This window comes from Drosophila ananassae, chromosome 2R (assembly GCF_017639315.1).
Source record: "Drosophila ananassae strain 14024-0371.13 chromosome 2R, ASM1763931v2, whole genome shotgun sequence".
Lineage (NCBI taxonomy): Eukaryota > Metazoa > Arthropoda > Insecta > Diptera > Drosophilidae > Drosophila > Drosophila ananassae.
Window position 1 is genome coordinate 25,962,028 of NC_057928.1, and position 24,686 is coordinate 25,986,713.

Sequence of the window (24,686 nt, forward strand, 5' to 3'; positions counted from 1 at the left end):
GATAAATACTCCATTTTGAACGCTGCCAGGATGCCATAGCAGGGCTGTGCACTCGGAGAAATGGCTCCTGCTGTTAACATTTTCATTCAGAAGATGGCTTCTATATTGCTTTCCAGTGTAGCTATGAGAACATGTGCATACTCACATGTATTTGCCAACAGCCACTAAACCCGATCGAACAAATATTTGAGTTCCGTTTCAGTGTGCAGCTCTGGGCCAATGTCCTTTCTCCCAGCGCCCTTTCTAGTCCTGCCACAGTTGATTTTATGAATATTTAACGGACTGCAGCAGCCGCAACCCCAACAACCAAAACAACAAATAGTAAAAATAGTAAAAAATGCAAACAGGGAACAAGAGCAACTCGCGACTTCAATATGGAATTAAATGCAATTTTCAACCCACTGACTGTACGTGTGTGCGTGGGAGTGGGAGTGGGTGAGTGGGTGGAAAATGTTGCCATTTAATGGGTCGCCGAGTGGAAAAAGTGAAAAATAAACGGCACTCCGGCTGGCGCTGGTTTTCCTCTTGTTTTCTCACTTGCTCCCACTCTCCACGGCATTTATCTTCCACCTGGTGGCAGGTGAGTTTAGTTTAAATGCAGCATAACTCGCGGCAGGCGGAGCGGAGACCTTGACAAGTGTCACCAGCCCCTCCCACTAATTTTCCCCCTAGTTCCATAATTGCATATGAAAGCAATTACTCGAAGCGTGGATGAGAGACATCAACTAAATGGGAGCTTTCTAGGAGGCAGTTTTCAACCCTAAAACATAATTATTTACACTTATTTTTTAACCTCTACTTTTGTATTTATAAGAGGATTTTTGAAATAAATATTGATAGTTTCTATCTTAGATATGGTAGTGAAATGTAAACGGAAGCCATGGTAGATAGAAGTAGGTTACCGGAAATGGCTGCCCGGGAATTCCCGCTTTGAATTTCTATTTCCTGATGCAAAAAACAATTACCATACACATGTATGCCCCATCCTCTCCCAGCCAGTCATGTAATCCTTTCGCAGCCGTCGGCAAAGTTGTAGCGAAAATTGTTTAGATTTTTTCCCCACATGCATTTTGCATGCGCCCCTTTGAATTTTCTTCCCAGTTTCCCCATGACTCTGTTTCTTTTTTCCCTACTTTCTTTTCACTTTTTTTGCTTCCCACCGTCTTGGTTTTATTTTTGATAATTTTGTATTTTTTGTTGCATTCTTAAGTGAGTTGGAAAAGGGGAGCGGGTGTGGCTAAAACGCAAAGCGGATTTTGTGGAATATTTGATGGGAGGAAAATGTGTTTCATGCACCTGGAGAAAAAGCTTAAATTATGGGTTAAAAGGTTAAGAAACACAGGATAACCTTATACTCCCTATTTGAAACAAACTTCTTACATGCTCAAAATAGTAATTTTTAAGTAAGAATCTACTTTTTTCTCAAACGATTATCAAACGGTTCAGAAACACCCTTTTGATGAGGTCCTTTCAGATTTATTGAATGGGACAGATGAAGTAAGAGGGATCCATTCAAGTGGCTTCTAATCACCATTGGAGCTGAAGGTTTCTCCTCAGCCCTTCCTCCCCAGAGGCCCTCCAACGAACCCTGGCAAAAAAAAGGATAGGACAGAGAACTCAAAACAAAGGCCATGGCGGAACAAGAAAAGAGGGTCCGGAGCGCGTGCCTCACTGGGGATCTGGTTCTTCCCTTTTTCGGGACGGGAAGAGACGGGGCTTTAGTCATAACACGAACAAAAAAACAACAACAGTCAGGGAAGATGATGGGAAACTTGAGCGTCAAGCAGGCAGAAGCTTTAAGCCGCTAAATTGTATCGGATTACAGCAAATTCCGAGCCACGAAGCTGAATTCCTTGCCGCAGTCGGGCAATCCTCCCCAGCAGGCTCTTATGTTCCTCTGCTTATGCCTCCCCTGTTCCCAGCACTTGCAGGGGCGTCTGCTACCATATGCTCTGTGAAGAGCATTTTTTCAAGGGAATTACTAAACGGATCCCCGCCAAAAATGGATCCAGCTCCGCCTATGCCTCTTTAGTTCGCATTGCAGTTGGTATGTTAATGAAGGTGCTTCAGCCGGGAGACGGGGGGCGCCGGAGGAGCTAAGGGGGCTGGCCCGAAAGGGGAACTTGAACGGTTGTGGGTGTCGTCCTCGACAACTAAAAATGGCTGCGGGGCAACTGCATAGAAACGGATCAGGGATCAGGGAGTGGAAAGTGGAAAAAGTGGAAACTGTGGAGACAGGATGACACACAAGTGCAAACTCGCTGAACCCGTGAACTCCGGATTGTGAGTCGGCGGAGAGGAGTCGGGGCGGCGAAGCTGTCGGGATTATGAAAACCGGCACAACAAGCGAATCTTAACACAGTTTCCCCCAAAACACGAACGCTTGAGCAGCGACAATCGATGGCCACGGATCTGGAAACAAAACAAAAAATGAAAATCGCGAAATTGCACACAATTTGCCTAATTCGCGTGGAGCGGCCCCAAGCCCCCATCCTCCGCCGTCCTCCTCACCGTACTGTTAGAACAGGATGAGCCGCATTCCCTTTCCCGTTTTCCAGGGGCAGTGAGCAGAAATTGCTGCGGTTTTTGGGCCTCGGCTTAGGTAACTGCAATTATTGTTTGCGGCTTTTCAATTGCCGCACCCGGTACCCGATTCCCGGCCGTTGAGCCCTCGAAAAAAAGCTTCAGCTTCAGCCCACCCCCTGAAGTAGCCCTCCCATCCCATCGAAATCCTCGCCAGCCTCCCAGCCTACAATCCAAGTCTGGGTTGGCGTTCTGCTGCCTCAGAGTCAGTCATCATAAGGTGAGAATATAATAGCGCACTCGTGAGATGCGTGACTGCAGTTGCCCCTACGCCCCAAACAGTCTGAGACACAGTGGGCTGAAAGGTCTTCTATGAAGGTATATTTTTAGGCACTTTAAGTTTTCAAAAGCTTTCATTCTATATAGTCTTTTAATGCAATATAGTATCTTATCTTATAAGTCTTAGAAATGAAAATAAGAGAATTTAATAAAGATTTAATATTTACTTTTAATTGTTTCTGGCATCATATGCACACAAGTAAGATTCTTGTTTCTCCTCTTCTCCAAAAAGGCAAGATTTAAATTATTTTATTTCCAAAATTAAAGCTTCATGACCTAATGTCTTAAGCCCCTTGTAGTACCAGTTCCACTGTCCTTGGCGACTGGGAATTTCGATCATCGTTTCAGGGCTCCAGCTGATAAGCAACCCAAACAAATAAATAATAATGCACGATTTGTGTGGATCTGGTCTGGCCTTAGCTCTCCGGCTCTTCTGATTGAGCCAGCGCGCGTTGCCTTTAACTAATTGAGGTTCGTGGAGGACCGTGGAGGCGGGACGGGAACTGGCTTCCCTCGGATTCTCCAATCTCCGATTCTCCGACCGCAGACGAGTCGCCTCTTCCTGTCTATTTGGGCATTGGGGAGTCGACTGGAACCATGCCATTTAATTAAAAATGAAAAGTTCCTGTTAAGAAAGGTTCCGTAAAGCATTTTGCGGAAAATTAAAAGTTTTCCCTTTTATTTCGGTGGCCCTTTTTTGTTGTCCTGCGTGGGGAAAACGTCACATGTGCACATTCGGCTTTTTAAGCTGCGCATTTGCCGGATGGGAGGTCCTTCGGAGAGCGGCTAGTGGGGCTGTGGATGCTTTTATCCTGCTTCTCTTACAAGCTGTCTGAATGCCAAAATAATTGGAATTTATTTAATTTTCATTCCGCCGCAATGACGGAAGCAGACGGCATTATCGTAATAAGGGAAATCATATTTTCCCAAAGGCCACAAAAGTAATTCTTGAAACTACTATATTATGTATTTGCAGTTTATTTACAGTCGCCCATAATATTACTCTCCCAGTTGCAATTCGAAGCTAACTTTGTAAACTTTCCCCTTTTTTTGATTTTCATGTAAAGTTTGGCTTACGGTCTCTGCCAAAACAAACGAAAAAACTACAACATCAAAGTCATAAAATCAAAATAAAAACTTTTTGTTCCCTCCACTGCGAGGGGCGAAATCTGAAATATTAAAGTCAAGTCTATTAAACTTTTTTCTTACCCGCCCAGACACCCAGACCCCCAGACCCGCCATGGCAGAGTAAACTTCGGCCATGTATGCATAAAACATATGATTTTTGCTTGATGGCCCCGCGGGCCAATTTATGTGTAGAACAAATGGCTGGCAAACAAAGCAGGCAGGCTCCTGTAGCTGGCAGGATGCGGATGCTCCTGCAGAGAAAGTAATTTTCCAATACTACTTTAGCAACTATCATTCCTCCGAAAGCCATCATCTCTGAACTTATTTCCTCACTGTACTCCTTCTGGGAGCAGAAGTAATTATCATATTTATACTTATTACCCCCCGTTTCTCCGAGTGCTGCTCTAATATAATAAACCTGAAGCCAGCAACTGGCTGGCTTGCCTGCGGGCTGTAAATTTAAGCGCCTCTGTGCCTCGCACAGACATAAATTGTGTGTTAAATACATTTTATGCGTTTGCCAAGGACCCGCCAGCCTGGGAGCCCGGAAAGTCAGTGAGGCTGCAAACGTAATCAAGGTCGCTACTGCTACTGCCTCCTTCCCCAGTGCCAGTGCCAGTGCCAGCTCCAGCTTCGACTCAACCTTCTCCTGTTGACGTTTCCTTGGGCAACGTCTCCCTGGTTATGATGTATGGCCGCCGAGTCAGTGGCAGAGCTTCCTTCCACATTCCGCCTTCTGCCGTGCCGTGCGTACAACGTGTCGTATGCGTATTATTAACGCACGTAAGGCGCCTCTTCCTTCGGCGCATTCCACAACCCTCTGTAATCCTTTGGCTGCTCCTTTTGTTGTTGCCAAGGCACCAGCTGAGCATACACATGTTTGTGTCACATTTGGACTACGCTTTCCTGGAGAAAGGCCCTGGCCCAGCTCTCTCCCACTCCCCGTGTTTGTCTGCTCGTTTTTGGTCCCTCGGCTTGGCATTTCCTTTGTATATTATAAAGAAATTTGTTCGGGCTTGTTGTTGCCATTGCTTCATCTATAGTTGTTGTTGTTGCAGCAGCTTTGTTTGCTTGGCTTACACTAGAAACAATTTTTAGGGTCATACCTAATCCATTTATATCATAAAATAGTGCAATATTTACATAGTCCGGCGCAAATAGTCAGCCCCCTTTCTTAGAAAACCTAGGATATTATTAAATTTTAAATATAACTATCTCTAATCCTTGTAGAGCTCCAATTTTCGACTGTGCAGTGGGCGTGGCTCCTCAGCGGGAGCGCTTCCGTAGCATACTTTTGGGGTATTCCTTGCGCTCCTTGGCTGTCCTGCTCCGGAAACACTGTTAGACACTTCTTGGGCCTGGAACTTGTTTGCATTTGGCCTGGTCCTGCTCCCGTGCATGGTCCTGACTGCTGCCACAGCATGTCCTTTCATTCCTCGCTTAAATTCCATTTTAATTTGTTGTGTTCCGTTTTATTTTTCATGTTTTCGCCTCCTTCAGTTTTATTTTTGAGCATTTTTTACTGGTGAGCCGCTCGAGAGGGCTTAATTACCAGCATTTCTATGGATGCTGACGGAGGCGAGTGCTGGGTCCTTGTGAGTGGGGGCCAGGAGCACTTGATGGAGTGATTTTCGTTAATTTCGCCCCCGCGCCGATGCCTGCTACTGTGGCAGTTGCCCGATTTTATTTCACTTTACTTCATTTGATTTCGTTTCATTTAATTTGATGAGGAAATGGAAACCAATTGCAGTGGAGCTGTGGAGCGTGGACCCTTGGCTCCGTTTTGTGGCAGGCTATTCAATTTGTAAACTGTCGATTTCCTCTTTTTTAACCGAGCTCTTTTTATGTATTTTGCTGGAAAATGTTCTGTTTAATGACGGCTCTTTAATGGCAGAAGGACATTTATGAAATGTGGCAGCTGGCGGAGCGAAATAGCAATCAAATAAATAGTTAAATATTAAAGCATTTCAAATGGTCCATTATCGTCTGTGGAAACTATTCGCCCAATTAAAATAAACCAAACAATTTCGTTAATTATTTTGGACCACTTCCCCCAGCTCATTATTCCAGCTTGTTACTTGTAAAGGATACACAGAATTGTGCAAAATCCCGATCCGATTCCAACAATCCGAAAATGAATACAATAAAATAGTTTTTAGTTGGTTAAACACAAGCCACCGCATGTTGCATGTTGTTCTGTGGTCTGTGGCAGGTTCAATGCTACGGAATGTGCGGCGGAAATCTCTTAAAATGTGGGGAATTCTTTTCGGAAAATATTTTAATTGATTTAAAATAAAATATGCGTGTGTTTTATTAAAAATTCAGTTGCCAGTTGCAGTTGTTAGTCGGGGAATTATTTCATTTTCCTCGCTCTGCGACCATCATTTGCATAATCCGCTTATCCTCTAACCCGCATAGAGTCCTGGCAGATATGTTTATTGAAACACGATCCATTACAGGGTGGAGCACTCGAGTGGAGGCCTTTGATGTAGTCGGGAGCACTCTTTGGCAACTGTTTCCCCATTCACGGGAATCAATTGAATGCCCTCAAAGCTCTCCAGAACAATCCGCAACTACTTAATCCCGCTTTGTGGCCCCCCCGCCTTTCAAACCCCAAATAACAAAGACAACATCGAAATAATCGCTCTAAGTAGAAGCGACAGGAGCAAGGGGCATGGAACAGACCATGGGGCATGGGGCGACTCTCTTTGGCATTAGAGATAGATGCCTTTGTGTCACTGCAATTGACAAAATAATCACTGCTACATGGCTGGTTGCAACTACAAAGCTACGTGGCTGCTAGCCACGGCAACAACAATGGCCAGAACAACAAAAAAGCGCTACGATAGCAGCACACATATTTTCCCGCCTAAATCGACAAAAAGCAACTAATACCAGAGAGGATTATGATTTACCTTGGTCGAATGTTTAGTACTCAAAGGAGATACTACTTTATAAAGACTTTGCATTGGGATAGCGATAGTTACTCCTGATGAAATTTAGTGTCAACAAATAATTTATTTATACCCTATCAGTTAATATCCATGCTAAGCCCACTATACCCACCTTTATAGAGCATCACAACAACAGCAAACACACTACAATCGCTAGCAACATTTTCTCATGCACACCTTTCTGGCATGCAGCAACATTCCGCGCTGGCAACATTGCCTACCGACAGCAGATGCTGTTGCCAGTGGATGCTGCCGATGCTGCTGCTGCTGGCAACATGTGTACAGTGGGGCCTTGGGGCTCTCGGTCTCTTCGGCTCCAGTTCCAGCTGTGTTTTGTTTTTGTTGTGGTGGCTCGGATGCGGCTTCGGCCGCCCAGCGAGCGGCTCGCCTGCTTGCCACACGGTTTTCAACAGTTTGCAAAAAGGTTTTTGCGCGGCTCGGTCTGCCAGTCTGCCAGTCTGCGTTCGTGGGCTGTTGCTGTCGGGTGTCGCGATTTGCCGGCCGGGCCAGAAAGCTCTGCTCAGCTGGGCTCCCACTACAGAGCTCTGTGACTGCGACGATCCTGCGACGTAAGTCCGTTGAACCTCGCCAGGAGTGAGGAGTGAGCAAGCGGGAATAAAAAATATGTTAAAGTAAAACAAAACTTTTCCTCAAAATAAAAGCACAAGCACTGTGCGCCAAACAAAAACGAGACGTGCAACAAATAAGCGCACAGAACCTGGCGGACTTGCCACCGTAAGCCGTGTGTGTGTGCCACAACGTGTGTTCGTGCGGAAGTGGCTCCGGCACCATTGTTAAAAACCCTAAAAAACCGCAAGGAAAATAAACAGTGCCATGGAAGCGGAAGTGTGTTATTAGTGGCGCCTCAAATTGAATTCACTCGAAATGCACTCACAAATTGGACGGAGTGGGCCAAGTTGCACCGCGTAGCTGCCGCAAATCGTATTAATTAAAATTTATGCCAAAGTTTCGGTTATTTTCTGCGTGTGTGTCTGTCTGTGTGTGCCCCAGCAGCGCCTGAGCCTGTGTGAGGCAAAGTTTTAATTGAAGAAAACTTATCGCCGCATAAATGTTGGCTCTGCCATGCTAATTGAAATATAACAGCAACTGTTGCAAGAAGCGAAAAGCGAAACGCGAAAAGGGGCACAGATTACAAAGGGAATAATCGGAAAGCCACGAGGAGGAGCAGCCAGCAGTCTGCCGTCCAGGGGGAGTGAGCACTTGACAACCCAAAGAACGTTGTGAAAGGTTAGTTAATTAAAAGGAGCTGAAGACATAATTGGACAGGACATTTGTGAACGGGATTATGAAAGTGTGACTTAATTTCTTCATCGTCATAATCAAACCTAATCTTTAGATATACTTTTAATTGCATAAATTTGCATTAATCCGATTTTGATAGCCCCCAAATAAACTTCATCAAAGGCAGATCCATTAATCAACAAACTCCATGAAAATCCATTCATCAACCCGTTTATGGGCCCACTTTTCAAACTTTGGCCATGGATCGTTTGGCAGAAACTTTTTTAATATCCCTGCGATGTGCGAAATGAAACTTTCCGCTTGCGGCCGCCCATCAAATTCAATAATCACTTAAAACTCATAAATATTTGGTGGGTCCTTTGGTCCTTTGACGGGATATTTCTGCCCGTCGCTAGTGGGTGAAAAAAGCACTCCGCCATCGATGCTGGCGCTGCGTCAATGTCACTTCAATGATTAAAACTTCAGCGCAAATAAAGCCGGCGAAAGGCTAAAGGATAATGGACAGGGGCGCTGATGGCCTCGGGTCGAAGCAGCCCAATCATCCACCGACGCACCGGGCTCCGAACTCCTCCCAATCCCAAACCCAAACCCAAACCCGAAACCGAAACCCAGCAACCTGGTTCTGTTTCTCCCTTATTTCTTTTTTAATGAAAACATAAACATCTCTTTACCCCAAGTTGCCAGCAATTTGCTTTTTTTTTGTCCGCTCCTGTTCCGGTTCCTGGTCCTGCTCCTGCCCAGAGTTCTTTGTTTTCCTTCGGTCGTGGCTGGTAATAAATTTTTAATTTTGCTTAATTGAAAATGGCTCCGCCCCGTGAACGGCGACTATATAACAATAAGAGAGCGAATAAAAAATAAAGAAAATATCGCCGGCTGTTCGAATACCCAATGGGAAATATTGTTGGAAAAGGAACATGCTCTCGCCCATCAACTAAAGTCGTGGAATTAACTGACGGGATGTCTCCCCTCCGGGTCTTAAGCTGCCATTGTCTGGCAGACTCACGTGCTCCGGGCGGAGCTGGGATCTTGGTGCTGGGGATCTCCGGGTGCTCCTGCCTCTCCGGGGAGTGGGACCTACTCCGACGCCTCAGCCCCACTTCAGAACGCCACTCGAGTGCGGGGGCAAGGTGCTAAAAGCTGTTCACATATTTATATAGCTGACTGTACCCATATATGGGCAAACATTTAAACAAACAACAGAGCAGCACACTAACTGGGCTTTCTTCTGCTGGCGGAGAGGAGAGGTGGAGCCGCTTGGGGGCGACTATGGCTACTGGTGCTAAAAATGGGTCACATTCTTGTCGTTGCACGTTGCCCCATGAATGGCGTTCATTTTGTGGCGCCAAGGCGTTGCAAGCTGTTAGAAGACTCGAAACAGACACAGACAACAGAAAAGTAGCTCTTTCCAAGAGCCCTCGGCGGTGGCATCCCCACAACACTGAGCCAAACTTTGTGTCATTTTGAAAAAGCTGTAGTTATGGCCCCTAGGACAAGTGTAGCTTGTGATACAGAACAGACTTTGAAACTAATTTCTTCTAAAGTATATCTCGCAGTGCACCTCTTTGTGCCAGTCCCCCGTCCCTGCAGGCTCGTTAACACTTTTCCCAGCAGCTTATTTATTGCATATCAAGTGACACCTCAATCCCAGGCCGGGATCCCAGGTCCAAGCGGGTGCCAGGGGCAGTGGCAGGGGCCAACTGCTCTCGGCCTGGATCTCTGGCCAAATGACGTCGTCAACGTCGCTTCAGAAATGTTTTGGCATAAATTAAACAAGGGCCGGAGCACCCGCCACTGCTCCCCGGCATTGTCCAGTCGGATGATTGGTTGGGGCGGCTGGGGAGCTGGAGCTGGAGCCCGGTCCGGTCCGGTCTGGTGTGTTTGCCTTCCATTTTGTCACACATCGGGCTCAAAGAGCTCGACGCCAATTTGTCTGAAATGTTTTGAATTCTAAGCGAGGACTACCAGTTCTGGGGCGCATGGAGATGCGGATGTGATGAATGTGGGATGTGCCAGTGCTTTGTGTCGCCTGCCATATTTGCCTAGTGGAGCGTGGTCCTGGCGGAGTGCAGTCGGGAGACTCCCCCCGTGGTGTTTGATTTTTCCATTTTCCCACTCCCACTGGAGTGAGTGCTCCGTGCTCCCCACTCCCGTCCCAGCGGGAGTCAATCAATTCAGCTCCGGCCTCCCCGGCTACAGGGCCTCGCCGTGTGAATTATGTGGCGATAAACTTGGCCAGGATGGTGCAACTTGTTACCCATATTGTGTGGCGGCGGCCGCAGCCTGAAAGCGAAACACCTGCTGCAGATGCCTCGCTGCCATTGCCAGGATGACTGTCCTGTGCTCACACGCTGATCTTATCGACGCTGCACTGCACACACCCAGCCTGAAAGAGTTCTACCCGAAACCCCAAGAAGTAATAAGAAAAGGGCCAAGGAGCTCCTCCAGAAGAATCTTCTTGGGAACAATAGCGGCCAATGTGTTAGGAGTCTTTTTTCAGCACCCGTTGGAAGAAACATTAAATTATTTTATAATATTTTCCATTCTCTGCCATGATAATGTTAGTAAGAGTAGTTGCTTTATGCTATGTAGTAACTCCTGGCTTCCACAGATGCGCCCTGGACTGTGAGTAAACTTTCCCCTGGTCCTCTCACGGGCTGCCGTGCTACGTAGCCTGCAACTGCAACACCAATCCGGCTCCAGAGCTTATCTCACTGACCACGATGATGATGCTGCCTTGGCCTTGGGCGTCTCCCGGCCCATACCTTTCCTCGGCCCTCCCCCGCTATCAGTTCCTCTTGGGGTTTCTGTTTTTGTCGTTTATTCGTTGCCATTACCCCTAGCACCATTTATTTACATTCATTCCTTATTATTTTTCGTGGGCCCGCGCTGGCCAAGTCAAGGGCCTCGGCTCGCCTCATTGTCTGGCCACGACGCTCGGATGCTGTTGGTGAGACCCCGGTGGATAGCCCGTCCATCCAGCTGCTGGACCTGCCCGCTAATTTCGCCTTTTCACAGATCCCTCGCTGGCCTACCCCTCTTCCTCTGCCATATTGGCCAATGTGGGTTGGGACCTGGGCCGAAGGAATTCCTCGGCCACAGTTTCAGTTTCAACTTCTTCGGCTGCCGTTGGAGTTCATTTTCTAGAGGGTATTAGCGGGCTTTTAGGCACTCGACTACTTTCTCAAAATGATTGTCTTTTATTCTTCTGTCTAGCTTGCATCCTGCGTCCTATAAGCAAGAGAGTATCCTATGCAGTCTTTCCAATAAGAGGGGAATTTTAAAGTCGATTCATCGCCAAGGAGCTCACCCCGTTTCTGGTCGACTGCCTGGCTTGTGGGAGGCTCATGAAAAATTGAGCAAGTGCCGCACTTGCAATTTCAACAGCTCATCTGCCGCTGCGCAAAACCATTTCTTGCCCCGGCAGCAACCTGGGCTTCGGATTCCAGATCCGGCTCCCTCGGAATGGAATAGTTTTTCAGCGGCCATCGCCACTCTTTGAGTTGTTCGCTTCTCGACTGGCAAGTGCTTGAACTTTGGTCTTGTATTGAAGAGCTGGAAACAATAAAAGAACTCCTGCGATTGAGGCTTGGGAAAATCATATAATTGCAGCTCGATGGTGTTCTGAGGTGTGAATTATGCACGAGCTGAGGCGAAACATTAAATGGACTTGATTAGAAAAGTGACTATTGACTGAGGATGCTTTCGTTTTAATTAAATGATTTCCCTTAAAAGACTTGGCTTGTCCTATCTTTTTCAATGCCTTCTAGCCCTCTCTGGTGAATGGAAGCTGAGATTTCTGATAGATGTTCTTGTTTTACTGACTGGCTCTATGGAAGTCCTGCTATTCTCTGACCAACTCGAAAATCGATTCGAATCTCTGGGAGTTCTGTCAACGGCAAAAGCCTTCAATCAAATCGGAGAATGCCAAAAATCCGAGCCATGCATCGGCAATTCAATTACAAAGCCCAGCAGGAGCCCCCGCATTGCCCGCTTCCTATTTTTCCTGGGCTCCCTTTCGCGCTCCCCCACTTGTCATGTCAATGACCAGGTGGAGCTCATCGCTCACCTGGCGACATGTCAGCAGGGAAGGGGGTCGGGCTTGGGGCGGCTCGGGGGCGGAGACAAAGTTCCAAAGATAAAGCTCTTGGCATGAATATGCAGCTGATGTGCACTTCCAACTGCCAACTGCTCCCTCGCCCTTTTTCTTTGGCCTTAAGCTCCTGCAGCCCGCATTCCTACACGGAGAGAAAACGCTTCTCCCTCGAGCTGTTGCAGGTTGCTGGGAGATGGTCTCAACATCTATTTCTCTGCCTGCACCAACGACAGTCTTTTGCACTTGCCCATGCAGTTTTTCCATTGCTGGAAAAAGGAGGAAAAACATTGAAAAGCGAGTCATAGATTTCCGTTTGTGCGCCTCGGAAACAATGGCATTTTCATGTTGCACATAAAACGAACCAAACAAACCCCTGGCAGAATGATAAACCCAGGAGCCGAGCGGGTGCGGGGCAGGAAGTGCTGCTCAGATAGATACTACTCGCACAATATAACTTGAGTGCAGTTCCATTTTTACCGATATTTCCGCCACTGGCGCCTTTTTAGTGAAGTGAACCAAAAACAGTGAATAAATCACTCAAATCGCTAGATAATGGCTGAGGAACTTAAAGTGCCCCTGGGCAGCGATAGTTCGCGGTCCTTTGTCTCGACTTTGTATAAAAGGTCGGGAAATATTTGGCATTGACACAGTTCGACTGACAACCTCATCATGGTAAGTTCTCCGAAGAGGAGTCTACTTCTGAAGAGAGTTCTTTGAACAGCCTGTGGTGGCACTGGTTTCTTCTGCAGAATTCCCTTCGCCTACTGGTTCTACTTGGACTTTTGCTGGCCACTCAGGGCCGATCTCTTGATCAGGAGCCTGCTGCAGTTCAGGGGATTACTTCCCAGGAGGTTCTTCCTGCCCAGGGAACTGGTGTTCAAACCGAATCCCCTAAAACTGAGGAAGGCAAGCTAGAAGTCCAGAAAACTCCCGCCGAGCCAAGTGACTCTGTCAAGCCCGAAGAAAACAAGGAAGTTCCGGCCATAGAACATCTGTCCGTGGAAAACCCATCTGTTTCCAACGAAATTTCGAAGTCCGAAGAACCAAGCAAGGCAGAGGAGGCCCCAAGAACTGAAGAAGAAATCCCCAAGCAGAAGGAGCCCAAAGAACAGAATCCCGCCGAAGTCCAAGGTCGTGACAATTTTCAGGCCATCGATCATACCGGTTCCAACCAAATAGTGGGAGCTGCCGACCTGGACAAGATCTTTAAATATCCTGTCAACCTCAATCAGTCCCTCAGCAGCTACCAGGGGCTATACAACAAGTTCGGGGCGTATCCTGAGGTGGAAGTCATCACCATCACCAATGCCACGGCTGCCAATGTGACCCACCACGTTCACGACCACTATTACAATAACCAGAAGAAGCCGGGCTTCCCGTTCCCCTTCCTGCCCAATCCCTTCGAGAAACAGGAGACCACCTACGTCAACCTGACGGAAACCACAACGGGCAACGTGACCCACCACACCCACATCCACGAGGAGACCAAGCCTTTCCCCTTCCTGCCGAATCCCTTCACGGACTTCCCCAAGGTAGTGGGTCTCAGCCTGGTGCTGCTCCCTAATCCGTTCTACGTTGACAAGAGCCAAGGGGAGTCGTCGGGATCGGGAAACAAGGAGGGCGTTCAGTACCAGTACTACGGAAAATTCCGAGGATTCTCTGAAGCCAGCCCCCAAAAACAGGAGCAGCCGCAGAAGCCGGGATTCTACCTCATTCCCAACCCCCTGGCTCAGCAGGCCAACGAGGGCCGCCTGAACAAAGCGGACGCCAATGTCCTTCTGCCCGTCAACCTGGCCGCTCTGCCCCTCCTGGTCCCTGCCCCGGAGTTTTCCCAAGGCAAGGCAAGCAGCGTCAATATTCAGGATGTGATCAAGGCCACCAACGGACACGTGAGTGACGCCCTGAAGGTGCCGGCCAATGGACTCAGCCAGCTCCAGAAGGAGCAGGCCGCCGTTCAGCAGTTCCTCCTCAGCCACCTGTCCCAGCAGCAGAAGCTGTTCGAGAAGAACCTCCTGAACGAGAAGCGCTCCCAGTCCGCTCCAGCCGGAGGAGCTGCCGTCTTGGAGGAGGAGAGCACCGTACTGTTCGCCGTGGAGATTCCCAAGCCCATCTACCGCTTCTTCAAGGGAATCTTCGGAGGATTCTCTCAGTAGGAAGTCCAGCAGACCGAAGGAACACCCAGGATATATGACGAAAGAACCAAACGAGTTAGTCTTAGTTTTCACATTTTCATCCAAAAAGCAAATAATAGATAATAAAGTCAAGTGCATACCATAATTTTTGAGTGTTTGGTATCAAATTAACAAATTAACACTAAAGTTAATCCCATTTCACGAAAATGCCAGCGAGTCTCTAGACGGATGCTTATAATTAAATGAAATCACCCTTTCATTAAATCCTACTCTCCAAGCGGACAAAAATTCAACCTCTTCATCACACATTTCCCCCGAACTGACTGAGAGCTCAGAAGCAGATATGATGAATGTGTGTATTTAGGAATCATTACCATGGCATTCCATTCATTTGGCCCCTTTTCCCGGGAAAGCTCTCAAGACCGGAAGACCCTCACATTCGTCACTCCACATATTAGGTTATCAGGCGAGATAGATATAATCAAAATGTGAGAACAGGAGCGGACAGAAGGCAGGGCCATTATGCAGAGCACATTCCGACCAGATGCATTCATGAATGCTCCGCCTCCAGTTCTCCACCCGTTTTTCTGGCAGTACTTCCACTTGGCTGCCGGAGTCGAAGGATCGGCAGGACGAGGCTGCACGTGAGGGTGTGCAGCCTTTGCCGTTTGCCATTTTAATGAATACATAATTAGTCTTTTTGCGAGTGCCTCCGCCCCCGAATGCTTCGCGTGCTATTTCTGCAAATGCCAGCACCTGTTCAAATCATTTTGCATCTGAGTTTAATGTCCATGCAGACACACGTTCCATGGGTAACCTGCACTGCAATTGCACTGCTTTACTTGAAATAGGAATTATTTTCTTCATTAAAGTCTAATGAGAATATCCTGATGTGTCCTTACATCTCCTAAAAGTTATTACAAGCCAGTGCTTCTAAATTATTTTATTCAAGAATCTTACAATTTAGTTCTCAGTGCCTGCATGTGTAGTTCTCTTATTGGTTCATTTCATACTTTCGTCCCATATGCAGAGATAATGCCTGCTCCTGGCCAGGTCCTGGCACTGATTCTGGCGAGCCGGAAAGGGAGAGCGAGATGGCAGCACATAATTGCCAGGATTACGCCGTCTCGTAAAGTTTCCCGGGCATTTGCGATTGTGTTTGCATTTCACTCCAATATCAGAGTACACAAAAGATAAAGCGGCGGGGCTGGGGGAAAGGGGCTCCGGAAATTGCTGTTTGCTGATATCGTTTATTTAATATTTAATTGAATCCAGGCCAGCGAGTTTTTTTTCATTAGCCAACCTGCGCCCACTTGCCCCACTCTCCGCCCGGATAATGGCTGTTGTCCCGGCGAGTCCTTTGCGGGGCATTAGTTCTGGCTTATCGGCTCGTTTTGGTGCGCAAATTGCGGCCGGTCGAGTGGATGAAAATTTCAAAAATATGGGCCTGACTAGCCCAGAACTGGACCACGGATCCAGGCATTCAAATAAATTCCCGGCGATGGCTATCTGTGCCAGCGGGCTACGTGACCGCAAGGTCCTTGCCGCCAACACTACGTATGCGCAATAATCCTACAGCAACTGCCGCTTTAAACTGGCTGTCCGGGGGTATCGAAAGTAAAGTAAATTAATAACTTCCAGTTAAAGCCGGGAAGCAGAAAGATCCTTCGAGACCGGAAGAGCAGAGGGCTTTCGGCCCAAGTTTATTACTCAAAGGAATTGGACGGAGCCCGAAGTGGCAGCGGATGCCCATAAATATATCATGAAATCAAAAACTTTGCCACAACTTCTACTTCTGCTTGGCTGCCGCTTCTTTTTGATTGGTGGCAGGACCTCAGACCACGAGTACTTCCACTGAAGTAAATTTTGTTATAAAATGTTTGGAAAGTAGTTTAAATACAGAACATGAAGGTATTTGGAAAGGCATGAGAGGCACAAGGATTCAAGGAATGAAGTAGTATGAGAGATAAAGTGTTTTTCACAGTGTATACTGTACACCCTCTCGGGCACCCAGACCTTGCGTGTAAACGTGTGGGGCAAAGTGCGGGCCCCACAAACAACAAGAGCGGCCAAAGGAGCAAAAGGAGCATTCGCTCAAAGGAGCAGAGTAATGCGTTTCCGTTTCCGGCTCGAGCTCATGGCCTTCGTCCCGGACTCTATCAATTCAATAAAACTTGTGTCCATTTCATTTAAAATTCTCTGTTCTATCTTCGGAGCCGTGGCGGCAGCATCTCGGTCCTGCCAGCTCCTTGGTCCTGCCTCGCAAATTAATGGTGTTAAAATTAGTGCCCCGGACTGAGTGGCTGCCCGCATCTGAAACTTTGCCATCTGCCCTCGACGTCTGCGTGGCCCGATCCTTGCATCCTTGTTCGCACTCTCTCCTATTTATTTAGTTGTCACTCAGTGGAAATTATGCCGCCTGCTTGTTGGTCCTGCGACACGTGTAACTGGCTGCTGGCCCCTTTTCCGCCACAACCACTGCCACCTGCCACCAGCCACCTCCCTCTGCCCTTTCTCCCCAAAACTTTCCCACCTTAAAGTTTTCGTTTTAGACCAAGTTGCTGCCAAACTTTTTCTAACTTTTCCCTTTTTTCTTGGTGCTTTTCAGGTGCGTCGTTCCAGGAACGTCGTTTTTTTGGCATCCTACGTTCTGCGAAAAGGAAGCAGGGTAAGTGGACACCAGTCGGGATGGCAGTCGTGGGGTAGGCACTTGAAAACCGAATATTTCCCTAATGAAACCAATTAAGCAAACAGCCAAATGCCCAAAAATTGTGGCAGAAAACGAGAAATCAAAGGCTAGACAGAGAGTAAACAGGTCTGGTAGAAGGGTGACAGGACGATGGGGAAAGTATTTCGAAATGGGGAAAAGTTCTCACGAATGCAATCCTCTGAAGGATGCCTTTCAAGAATCGAATAATTCAGCCAAACTATGGGCAAAGTTTGTGAGATTTAAATGGACCAATTTCGAACCGCAGGTGACTGCCATTTTTGAAGCCGTGGAAAAGCCATTTGCAAAATCAATACATTTATTTGGACCGCAGGCCAGAAGCGAAAAGCAAATCAAGTGCCAGGACACGGCCCAAATGTATTTAGCATTTGTGGGCATTTGCCAGAGCACCGAATATGTTGTAAAGGTAACTTTCGAATGCCCAAATAGCCAAACAGCCAGCCCCTCCGATAATCCCGTACATGGTCCGCACTGGACTGGACCTGGACTGCCTATTTGGTTTGTCCAAATCGTTTTACGCTTTGTTGCCGTCGGGCATTCGTCCAGCCAGGATGCAAATATGTGCAGAGGCTTAACGGCTCCAATAAAGCCAGGGGACGACAGGCAGGCAGACTGACAGTCGGGCCGAGGACGGCACTGGACTGGGACTGTGGCAGACTCTGATGGACAAAGCTCTGCCGGACTCAACTCGTCATCGGCGGACATAAGCAGCTCAGTGGCTCCTTCAGAGAAAAATGGATTTTCCCAAATTGACTGACTAGGATCTGGCTGTTTAAGACATAAATGGGAATGATATATGTTTACTCTCGTTCGGGAATCAGATCTAAACAGCCTGAAGATCTGTATAAGTTCGTATTACGAACCTAACGATAAGAAAATGGATTTACTCTTAAACTCTGTGCCTCTGCCTTCCAGATGCCACATAGGTTGGATGTGGCACAAGTCCAACAACTTTATTCGCTGGCGAGGCACGTGTTTGGGCTTCGTTCGCTCCACTGCAACAATGTTGCACCCGCGATTTATATCGCTGGCCTTAAATGTCATTACAGCTAAATGCCTTTAAGTAGCCCCATCCATAAGGAGGAGTAGTTGGCGCCAGCCGAAAGTGCGACACCACTGGGCAGCAGGCAGTGACCACCCGTTGCGATCAGATCGGGTTTGGCCGGCCACTCCCCCCGGAGCAGCTGGAGGCGACGGGCAGACAGACGCATTTATCATCCGACCCGTGACGCGCTGTCGCCTTCAATTACACGCAAATTATTCTGCGCTCAGCGAACGGCGGCACCTGTGTTTACCTGGTTTTGCGTCCATGTGCCGAGGGGGCTCGTGGGGAGCTGCCTTAATCGGGTTTATCTTTATTTGAGGCATCTGCCAGAGCCCGGGCGGGCGGTGATCAATCTGCCTTATGTCCGACTGATGGCAATCGGATGCTCTAGTTCGGCGGACTCCCTGGCAGCGATAAAGCTGATTGATCAATGGCTATTTGGGGAGGGATACTGTTTCTGGAACCTGATTTGATTAGCTGTTGGAAAAATGAGCTCATTTTGTGTTCAAATTTGATTGAAGACTAAAACGAGGCTGCGACAAAGGCACTTATCCTGCTAAAATCAAAACCACTTCCCCTCGGAAAATCTCTGGACTCACAAGGTAGCAAGTCTGGCCTCCCAGCCCACATCTCCTCACTGTCCACTCCACTCAAGCATTGACACTCGCTTCTTTTAATTGTCCACTAAAATATGCCGCATGCTGAAGTGGAGAGCTATGCAAATACTTCAAGTTTTCCTCAAGTGCGCGACTCCAGCCAGGAGTTCGCCCAGCAACCCACCTCCCAATCGCCGCCAATGTTTTCTAATTAAACAATACAAGTGCGGATTGCGGATTGGGGATTCGGGATGCGGGATTCAAGAAGAGAAAGACACAAGTTCCAGGTTTATGGGCAACCGGAATGTCGTCTGCAAATGCAAATGTAAGCAGAGGGCTATCCCTTCAAGGATCTCTCCAGGAATTTTATAATTAATCGGCAATGTCTTTATTCACAACCAGCCATCCCTAAGGTCTATGAAGTCGTCGTCCTCGGCGTAGTCCTCGTCCTCCAGTCCGGTGCCGTGTCGCGAGTAGTGATTGAAAATCATGTCCCTTCCCGCCGGCATCACCTTTCCGCTTTCGCACCCGTGCATGTCCTCGTACGTGATTTCGCCGTGGCCCATTCCTCCCATGTCGTAGCTGCCGTGGGAGCCGCCTCCTCCTCCGCCGCCCTTGGCCATGCCCCCTCCGCCGCCGTGTGTGGAAAAGCCGAGCACTTTGTAGACAGTTTGTTTCACGCCGCCTCCTCCGCCGCCGCCGGACCCGTGGAGCACCTTGTAGACGGTGTGGGTGTGATGGTGGGTCTTCACCTTGACCGGCACGTGGATGATGAGGCGGCGATGTGAGAGGCGTCTTGTCTGGATTCCTGTCGCAGTCAGGAGTAACATTACTGCGATGAGGTAGCCCGACAGAGATTGACTTCGAGGGGAGTCCTGTTTCGGGAGGAATTACAAGAACGACACTATTAGAGGCGTTTGAATTTCAACTTTAAAAGTGTCTCCTAATGGTATGAAGAGACCACTGCCCACTGAATGGTGGCACTGTTTACTCACATTGGCCATTCTGTGAATCGGTGAATAAGCAGGTCCTTTAATTAATCCTTCTGGTGGTCCACTCTGACCACTCGACACCGAATACCGAATACCGTGTGGCTCGCGTTCGCTTTCAATACTGTGGGGGCCGGCTGGCATCGATGTGGTTTTTATATGGATGCGGTAATCAAGTTCAGTGCACCATGGCTGCCCCATGTGGCACACTACTATGGGCCAGCCTGCCCCCACTCGTCCCTCCTGCCACTAATCCATCATTATCTTCGTCGGCGGTGTCGATTGCATTGCTGCCTCAGCATCAGCCTCCGCGGAGCAGCAACATTTGCATGCGAAGCCCCGCCAGCCCCCACCACGTTCGCGTTCAGAGTTACGTGCATCTAATTATTCCTTACGGCTTGTGTTTATAGTACAGTAGAAATGAATAAAATAATCACTTAAAAATAGGCATAAAAACTCGTAAAACTGATAAGGTTATCAGTTTCATTTACAAATTTCATGCACAGAGGAGGAAGAGCTTCCAGAATCTACCGAAGAATGCCATCATTCCTCAGTCACTTTAACTGAAACTTGAACTAACTTCCCATTCAAGTCAAATGTTTTTTAAAGTGTAGCTCTAACTTTGGGCGCGGCTGCTGCTCAGTGGAGCGATCCGTTTACTGTGCGCCAACAAAACAATTTTCACCACTGTGATCCGCTCCCGACTCGGAAGCGGTGGCTTGGTGACTGGCTCTGGGAGCGGACGAATCGGAATCTCCATTCAGCACAGCCGCTGGAATCTCACATACGCCACCGCATTAAAAGCGCCGCTCGAGTTCCATCTCATTCCATGCGATCCGATGTGGATCCCGTGCTCCCAGCCTCCCATCCGAAAACCCAATACCCGAAAGTTAATCCAATCCGGCGGTGCTTTGTTCAACATTTTATGCAATGGCGGGAAATGCGGAAGAGACATAGTTAGGTGCATGGATTCGCGCGTGTTTTGCACTTAACATTATTAGTTAATTACCTGACAAGCAGGCGAGAGGCCAGAGTCTTCGATTCGCTTGCGATTAAGGTGCATTTCATTAGCAGGTGCTGGCGATCGATTGCATTATCGCACCGATATGTTGGACAATGGCTCACCTAGTTTACGGGGCGTATGCGTAACAGGCCATTAGACAGTGGCGAGTGATGGTGTTACGGGAGCGTACATACATGAATTATTTATAAAAATTATGTAAATAAAAAGAGCATATTGCTTCAAATTACTTCAATTAGTTTACGATTTTCCTACTCACTGAATAAACAATCTTTTAATGCCTTTCTTGGCAATTCAATTAAAATTGAAATGGCACTCAGTCTCAGTGGGCAGTAATGGCTACTTTATGGCCTGTATCAGCCCCCTCCAGTCGTCGAATCTTTGCTTATTACTCAGCATCCGTAGCCGAAACTTTGTGCATATGTTATATCCTGCAATCCCCATGCGCTCGCCTCATTATATGGATTTAATATCGCGCGCAGAATGTGCACTCGTAAAAAGCAAACTTGGCAACTGACGGGGAGCAGGAGTCCGTAGCCATGTGCCATAGCCCGGCTAATGAAACGTGGCCGGAAAGTTTGGCCTTCTCCGGCCCGGCAGATAAACTGCAGTAATAAGTAAGCTCCGAAATGCGTTGTGGAAAACGTGCTCCATGAATTCTATAACTTTATGGCAATGGCCCACTCTAATTGTCCCAAAAACCAAGCCAGAGGATGCCCAAGTACCCAGCTCAGGACCTTTAACAACAGCAAGTGCGTTGGGCTGCCCTTTCCCACCTTCCGCCCTTTTTCTTGTTATGTCCTGGCAGGGTATAGGGAATACATCTGCTTAGGCAGGTGGGAAGTCCTTCTAAGTTTTGTTCATGATTTTTCTCAAAAAGTTTTCTGTCTTCCTTAATGTCCAACTATAAAACTGCTCACTTAGCGCCAATGGCTTATTAGATTATTATTGTTTTCCAAGGAGTTGGGAAAGTGTATCAAAAGCTACGGCTCCAAAACTAGGAGGTCCCTTCTGGATATTCTCCTTTCCCCCAAACTGCTGCCCGGGTGTGGTAATAATTTTGATCAACTTTTATAAGCGGCGTCATCAACCTGTGAGTCGAGGGTGTCGAAAGGGGGATTCGTGGCTGTTCTGGGTGGGGGTGTGTGTATGCAGGGAGCTCCTCTACAGCTGCACGGGCCAAAGGACCCCCACCCGGAGCTTCGCTGGTGTGCCTAGCCATAAACTGCATGCGAAATTGCCAAAAAACCCGCACACCCACCCGCCGTTCTGGGTGTAAGGGCAAAAAGTTGCTCATTTACAGCAATCTGGTTGAGCAGGATAAGTGAGGGCTGAGTAGTGGGCGATGGGTGGTGGCTGGTGGGTGGTGGACGTGGCAGGATGCTGCTAATAAAATGCGAGTCGAGGCGCTAACAAGCCGCAGCGGAGCAGGGAACAGAAAATACAGTCAACACAGGAAAGGCACTGAAACTAACCCAACCAAGCCGAGTCGTAAATCCTGCCAACACTGCCCTTGCCCCGAAAATACAAGCCACCCCCCACCCACAGGTCGTTCGGCGCGTCCTGCTAGGACTCGCCCTGCACTATCCCAACCCGTATCCGGCTAAGCAAACTCGTAAATTTGAGGAAATTACAACATGAAAGTCCTGGCTGGGCCGGCAATGCGCGACTCTAAATTAAATAAAAATACACTGGGCTGGGGAATCAAAATGGATGCACTGAGCGGAATTTATGTTACTTTCGATGGATAAATTTTAGTTTGCAACTAGAGTTTAACTCTTATTTTATCGGATTTTTTATTTAACAATTTAATTGGAATAATTTATAGTAATCCTCTCAGAGTTTAATCTATTTTTTTGCAGTTTATTTCCGGAGGTTGAAACTGGTTGGAGGATGCTAGAGTACAGGGGCTGGGCCTAAACTTTCCGCACCTGTTGGCCAAACAGCAGTCACAAAACCTGGCGTTAATTAAAGCTGCAACATAAGCTCTCGCAGGACACAGCCCACTGATACTGTTGGATTGCCCGTCTGGGGGGAGGGGGGTTGTTTGGGCGGTCACTTGGGAGTGGGTTCGCTCGGATTTGTGGCAGCGGCAAAAGTTTCGCCATCCGGTCGAGATTTATGTCAAACTAAAGTACTTGATGGCAGAATAGTTGGCATTTAATGGCTGCATTATTGGAGTTTGTTTGGAAAGTGCCGTAACTAATGGGTCACGGCTCTATGCCCTGGATTGGTTATAGGGGGTCCGGGCTAATGCGAACAAATTGCCATTTATCTGCGGCAAACTTCCCGGGCCACTGCCACTTGCCGCACAGGTGGAAACTTATGGCCGTGGACAGGCTTCGGGTGCGGAATTAGTGTAACTCAATTGGAGCTGTCCGGCTGGAAAGGACATTGTGGCAGTTCTAGAGTTTCCCCCTCTAACTAGAAAAATGTTTCATCCATCGAGAGGAAGAGAAAAGCTTTGGAATGCTGATTCCTTCAACATCTTTGATGCCAACTTTGAGATCCACCTCTCAGACAGTTTTGGTTTACTAACCTTCTGCCCATCTGGAGCTAAATCTTCTCATGCATTGCGGTCTCCTCCTTAGTGACCACCGTGGCCACTGTCTTTCGTTCCAAGCCGCCCTGGCCGGGAGTTAAATGGGGCGCATATCAAGCGGACTGGCCATCAAGGCCACCTGTGCCTGTCCGAGCTCAAGAGATGAAGGTGGCCCAGCGAAGAGGAGCTGCCAGAAAAGGCCCGCGGGGAGCAGCCTGATAAGGAGGAGCAGAAGGCAATAAATTTCGATTACATAATTTGTAAATTGTTATAACCCGGCGAAATTACCATGAAATCTTTCGCAAGGCATTAAAAAATCTGCCACTTCTGGGCTCCAGCTGGAGCTAGATCTGAAGCTGTGCGGGAGAGGGAGCTGCAAAGCCCAAAGATGAAGGTGGATTCAGCTCGGTGGGTTCATAAAGTTTTATGGTGTTTGACTGCTGGAGCATCTAACAAACAATGAGCACAGCCTCCAGTTGGGATTTGGCTCTTTCTGTGGTCCTCCTTGCTCAGTGCCCAGAGACTTGCACTTCCTGCTGGGTGGGCTTGGGCTAAGCCCATCGAATGGAGGAGGAGCAGGCGCAGGTTACGCATCAGTGAGCGCAATTTCATAGATGATTTCTGTAATGCCACGATTAGTTTTTATTTTATGCCTCAGCCATTTGAACTTGAGAGGCTTCTGAGGCTCCATAGGAGGCTGTCCCTCCTAATTAATGGCAAATTGAAAGAGAATCGTTTATCTGGCACTTGTTATCATCCGGCTAAACCAGAGTCCGGGTCCGAGATTCCCAATTCCTGTCTCCATGGCCCATAAATCAACAGCCAATTACAATAAAAATTTATCATGCACAATAAAAGCCGCGGAGGATGGAGATTCGGGAGCTCTTCGGGAGGAAAAATGACGCAGAAATAATTTACATGGGGCATTTTTCACATTTTTCAGCCAAAGGAATTTATAACAATGTCCCCAAAGGGACCTTCGCAAGCTGGAAATTTTTAATAAAGCACGCGGCATTTCAAAGGGAGACAAAGGAATACGTAGCGCTGCTGCTACTACCACTCCGAATCGGAGTCCTCGTTCGGGATTGCGGGATTTGCCATTGCGATTGAGGGAATGGCACTTGAAGACATATTTGCTGGAGAGGCCAGAGTGCACTTGCTCCATCTGCTTGAAAAGCTCTCCATTTCTTTGCCGTGCTGTGGCCCCACAAACAGGTTCATCAGGACCTCCAGGATCTTGGCCAGCAAATCAAAGTGCGTGCCGCGTGCTTCCCTTTCCGACTTTGGTTGAGCTAGGTCCGGAATCCGGAATCCACATCCGGATTTGAGTTCC

General features: G+C 47.9%; 3 protein-coding genes across 7 annotated transcripts in view; 2 read left to right on the forward strand and 1 right to left on the reverse strand.

Moving 5' to 3' along the window:
• LOC6507455 overlaps positions 1 to 24,686 on the forward strand; it is a 39,928-nt gene that overhangs the window by 6,718 nt on the left and 8,524 nt on the right. For 2 of the 5 annotated variants that reach the window (XM_032454714.2, XM_001955941.4), the window contains one exon: positions 17,041 to 17,100. The exons of 1 other annotated variant lie outside the window; for it this stretch is intronic. In XM_032454714.2, the coding sequence (XP_032310605.1) occupies positions 17,041 to 17,100 (60 nt within the window). Of the gene's footprint in view, positions 1 to 7,381; positions 8,193 to 17,040; positions 17,101 to 24,686 lie in introns of those variants that run through there. 2 more of the 5 variants (XR_006507080.1, XM_044714835.1) reach the window with 2 other exon arrangements.
• LOC6507454 lies at positions 12,812 to 14,577 on the forward strand. The gene is made up of 2 exons (XM_032454715.2): positions 12,812 to 12,972; positions 13,050 to 14,577. Exons 1-2 carry the CDS (start codon positions 12,970 to 12,972, stop codon positions 14,451 to 14,453), a joined length of 1,407 nt encoding a protein of 468 aa, XP_032310606.1. The 5' UTR covers positions 12,812 to 12,969; the 3' UTR covers positions 14,454 to 14,577.
• Positions 19,167 to 20,516, reverse strand: LOC6507599. Its single transcript, XM_001955942.4, has 2 exons — positions 19,797 to 20,516; positions 19,167 to 19,676 (listed from the first exon to the last, which is right to left on the reverse strand). The coding sequence occupies exons 1-2, from the start codon at positions 19,989 to 19,991 to the stop codon at positions 19,194 to 19,196; spliced, it is 678 nt and encodes a 225-aa protein (XP_001955978.2). The 5' UTR covers positions 19,992 to 20,516; the 3' UTR covers positions 19,167 to 19,193.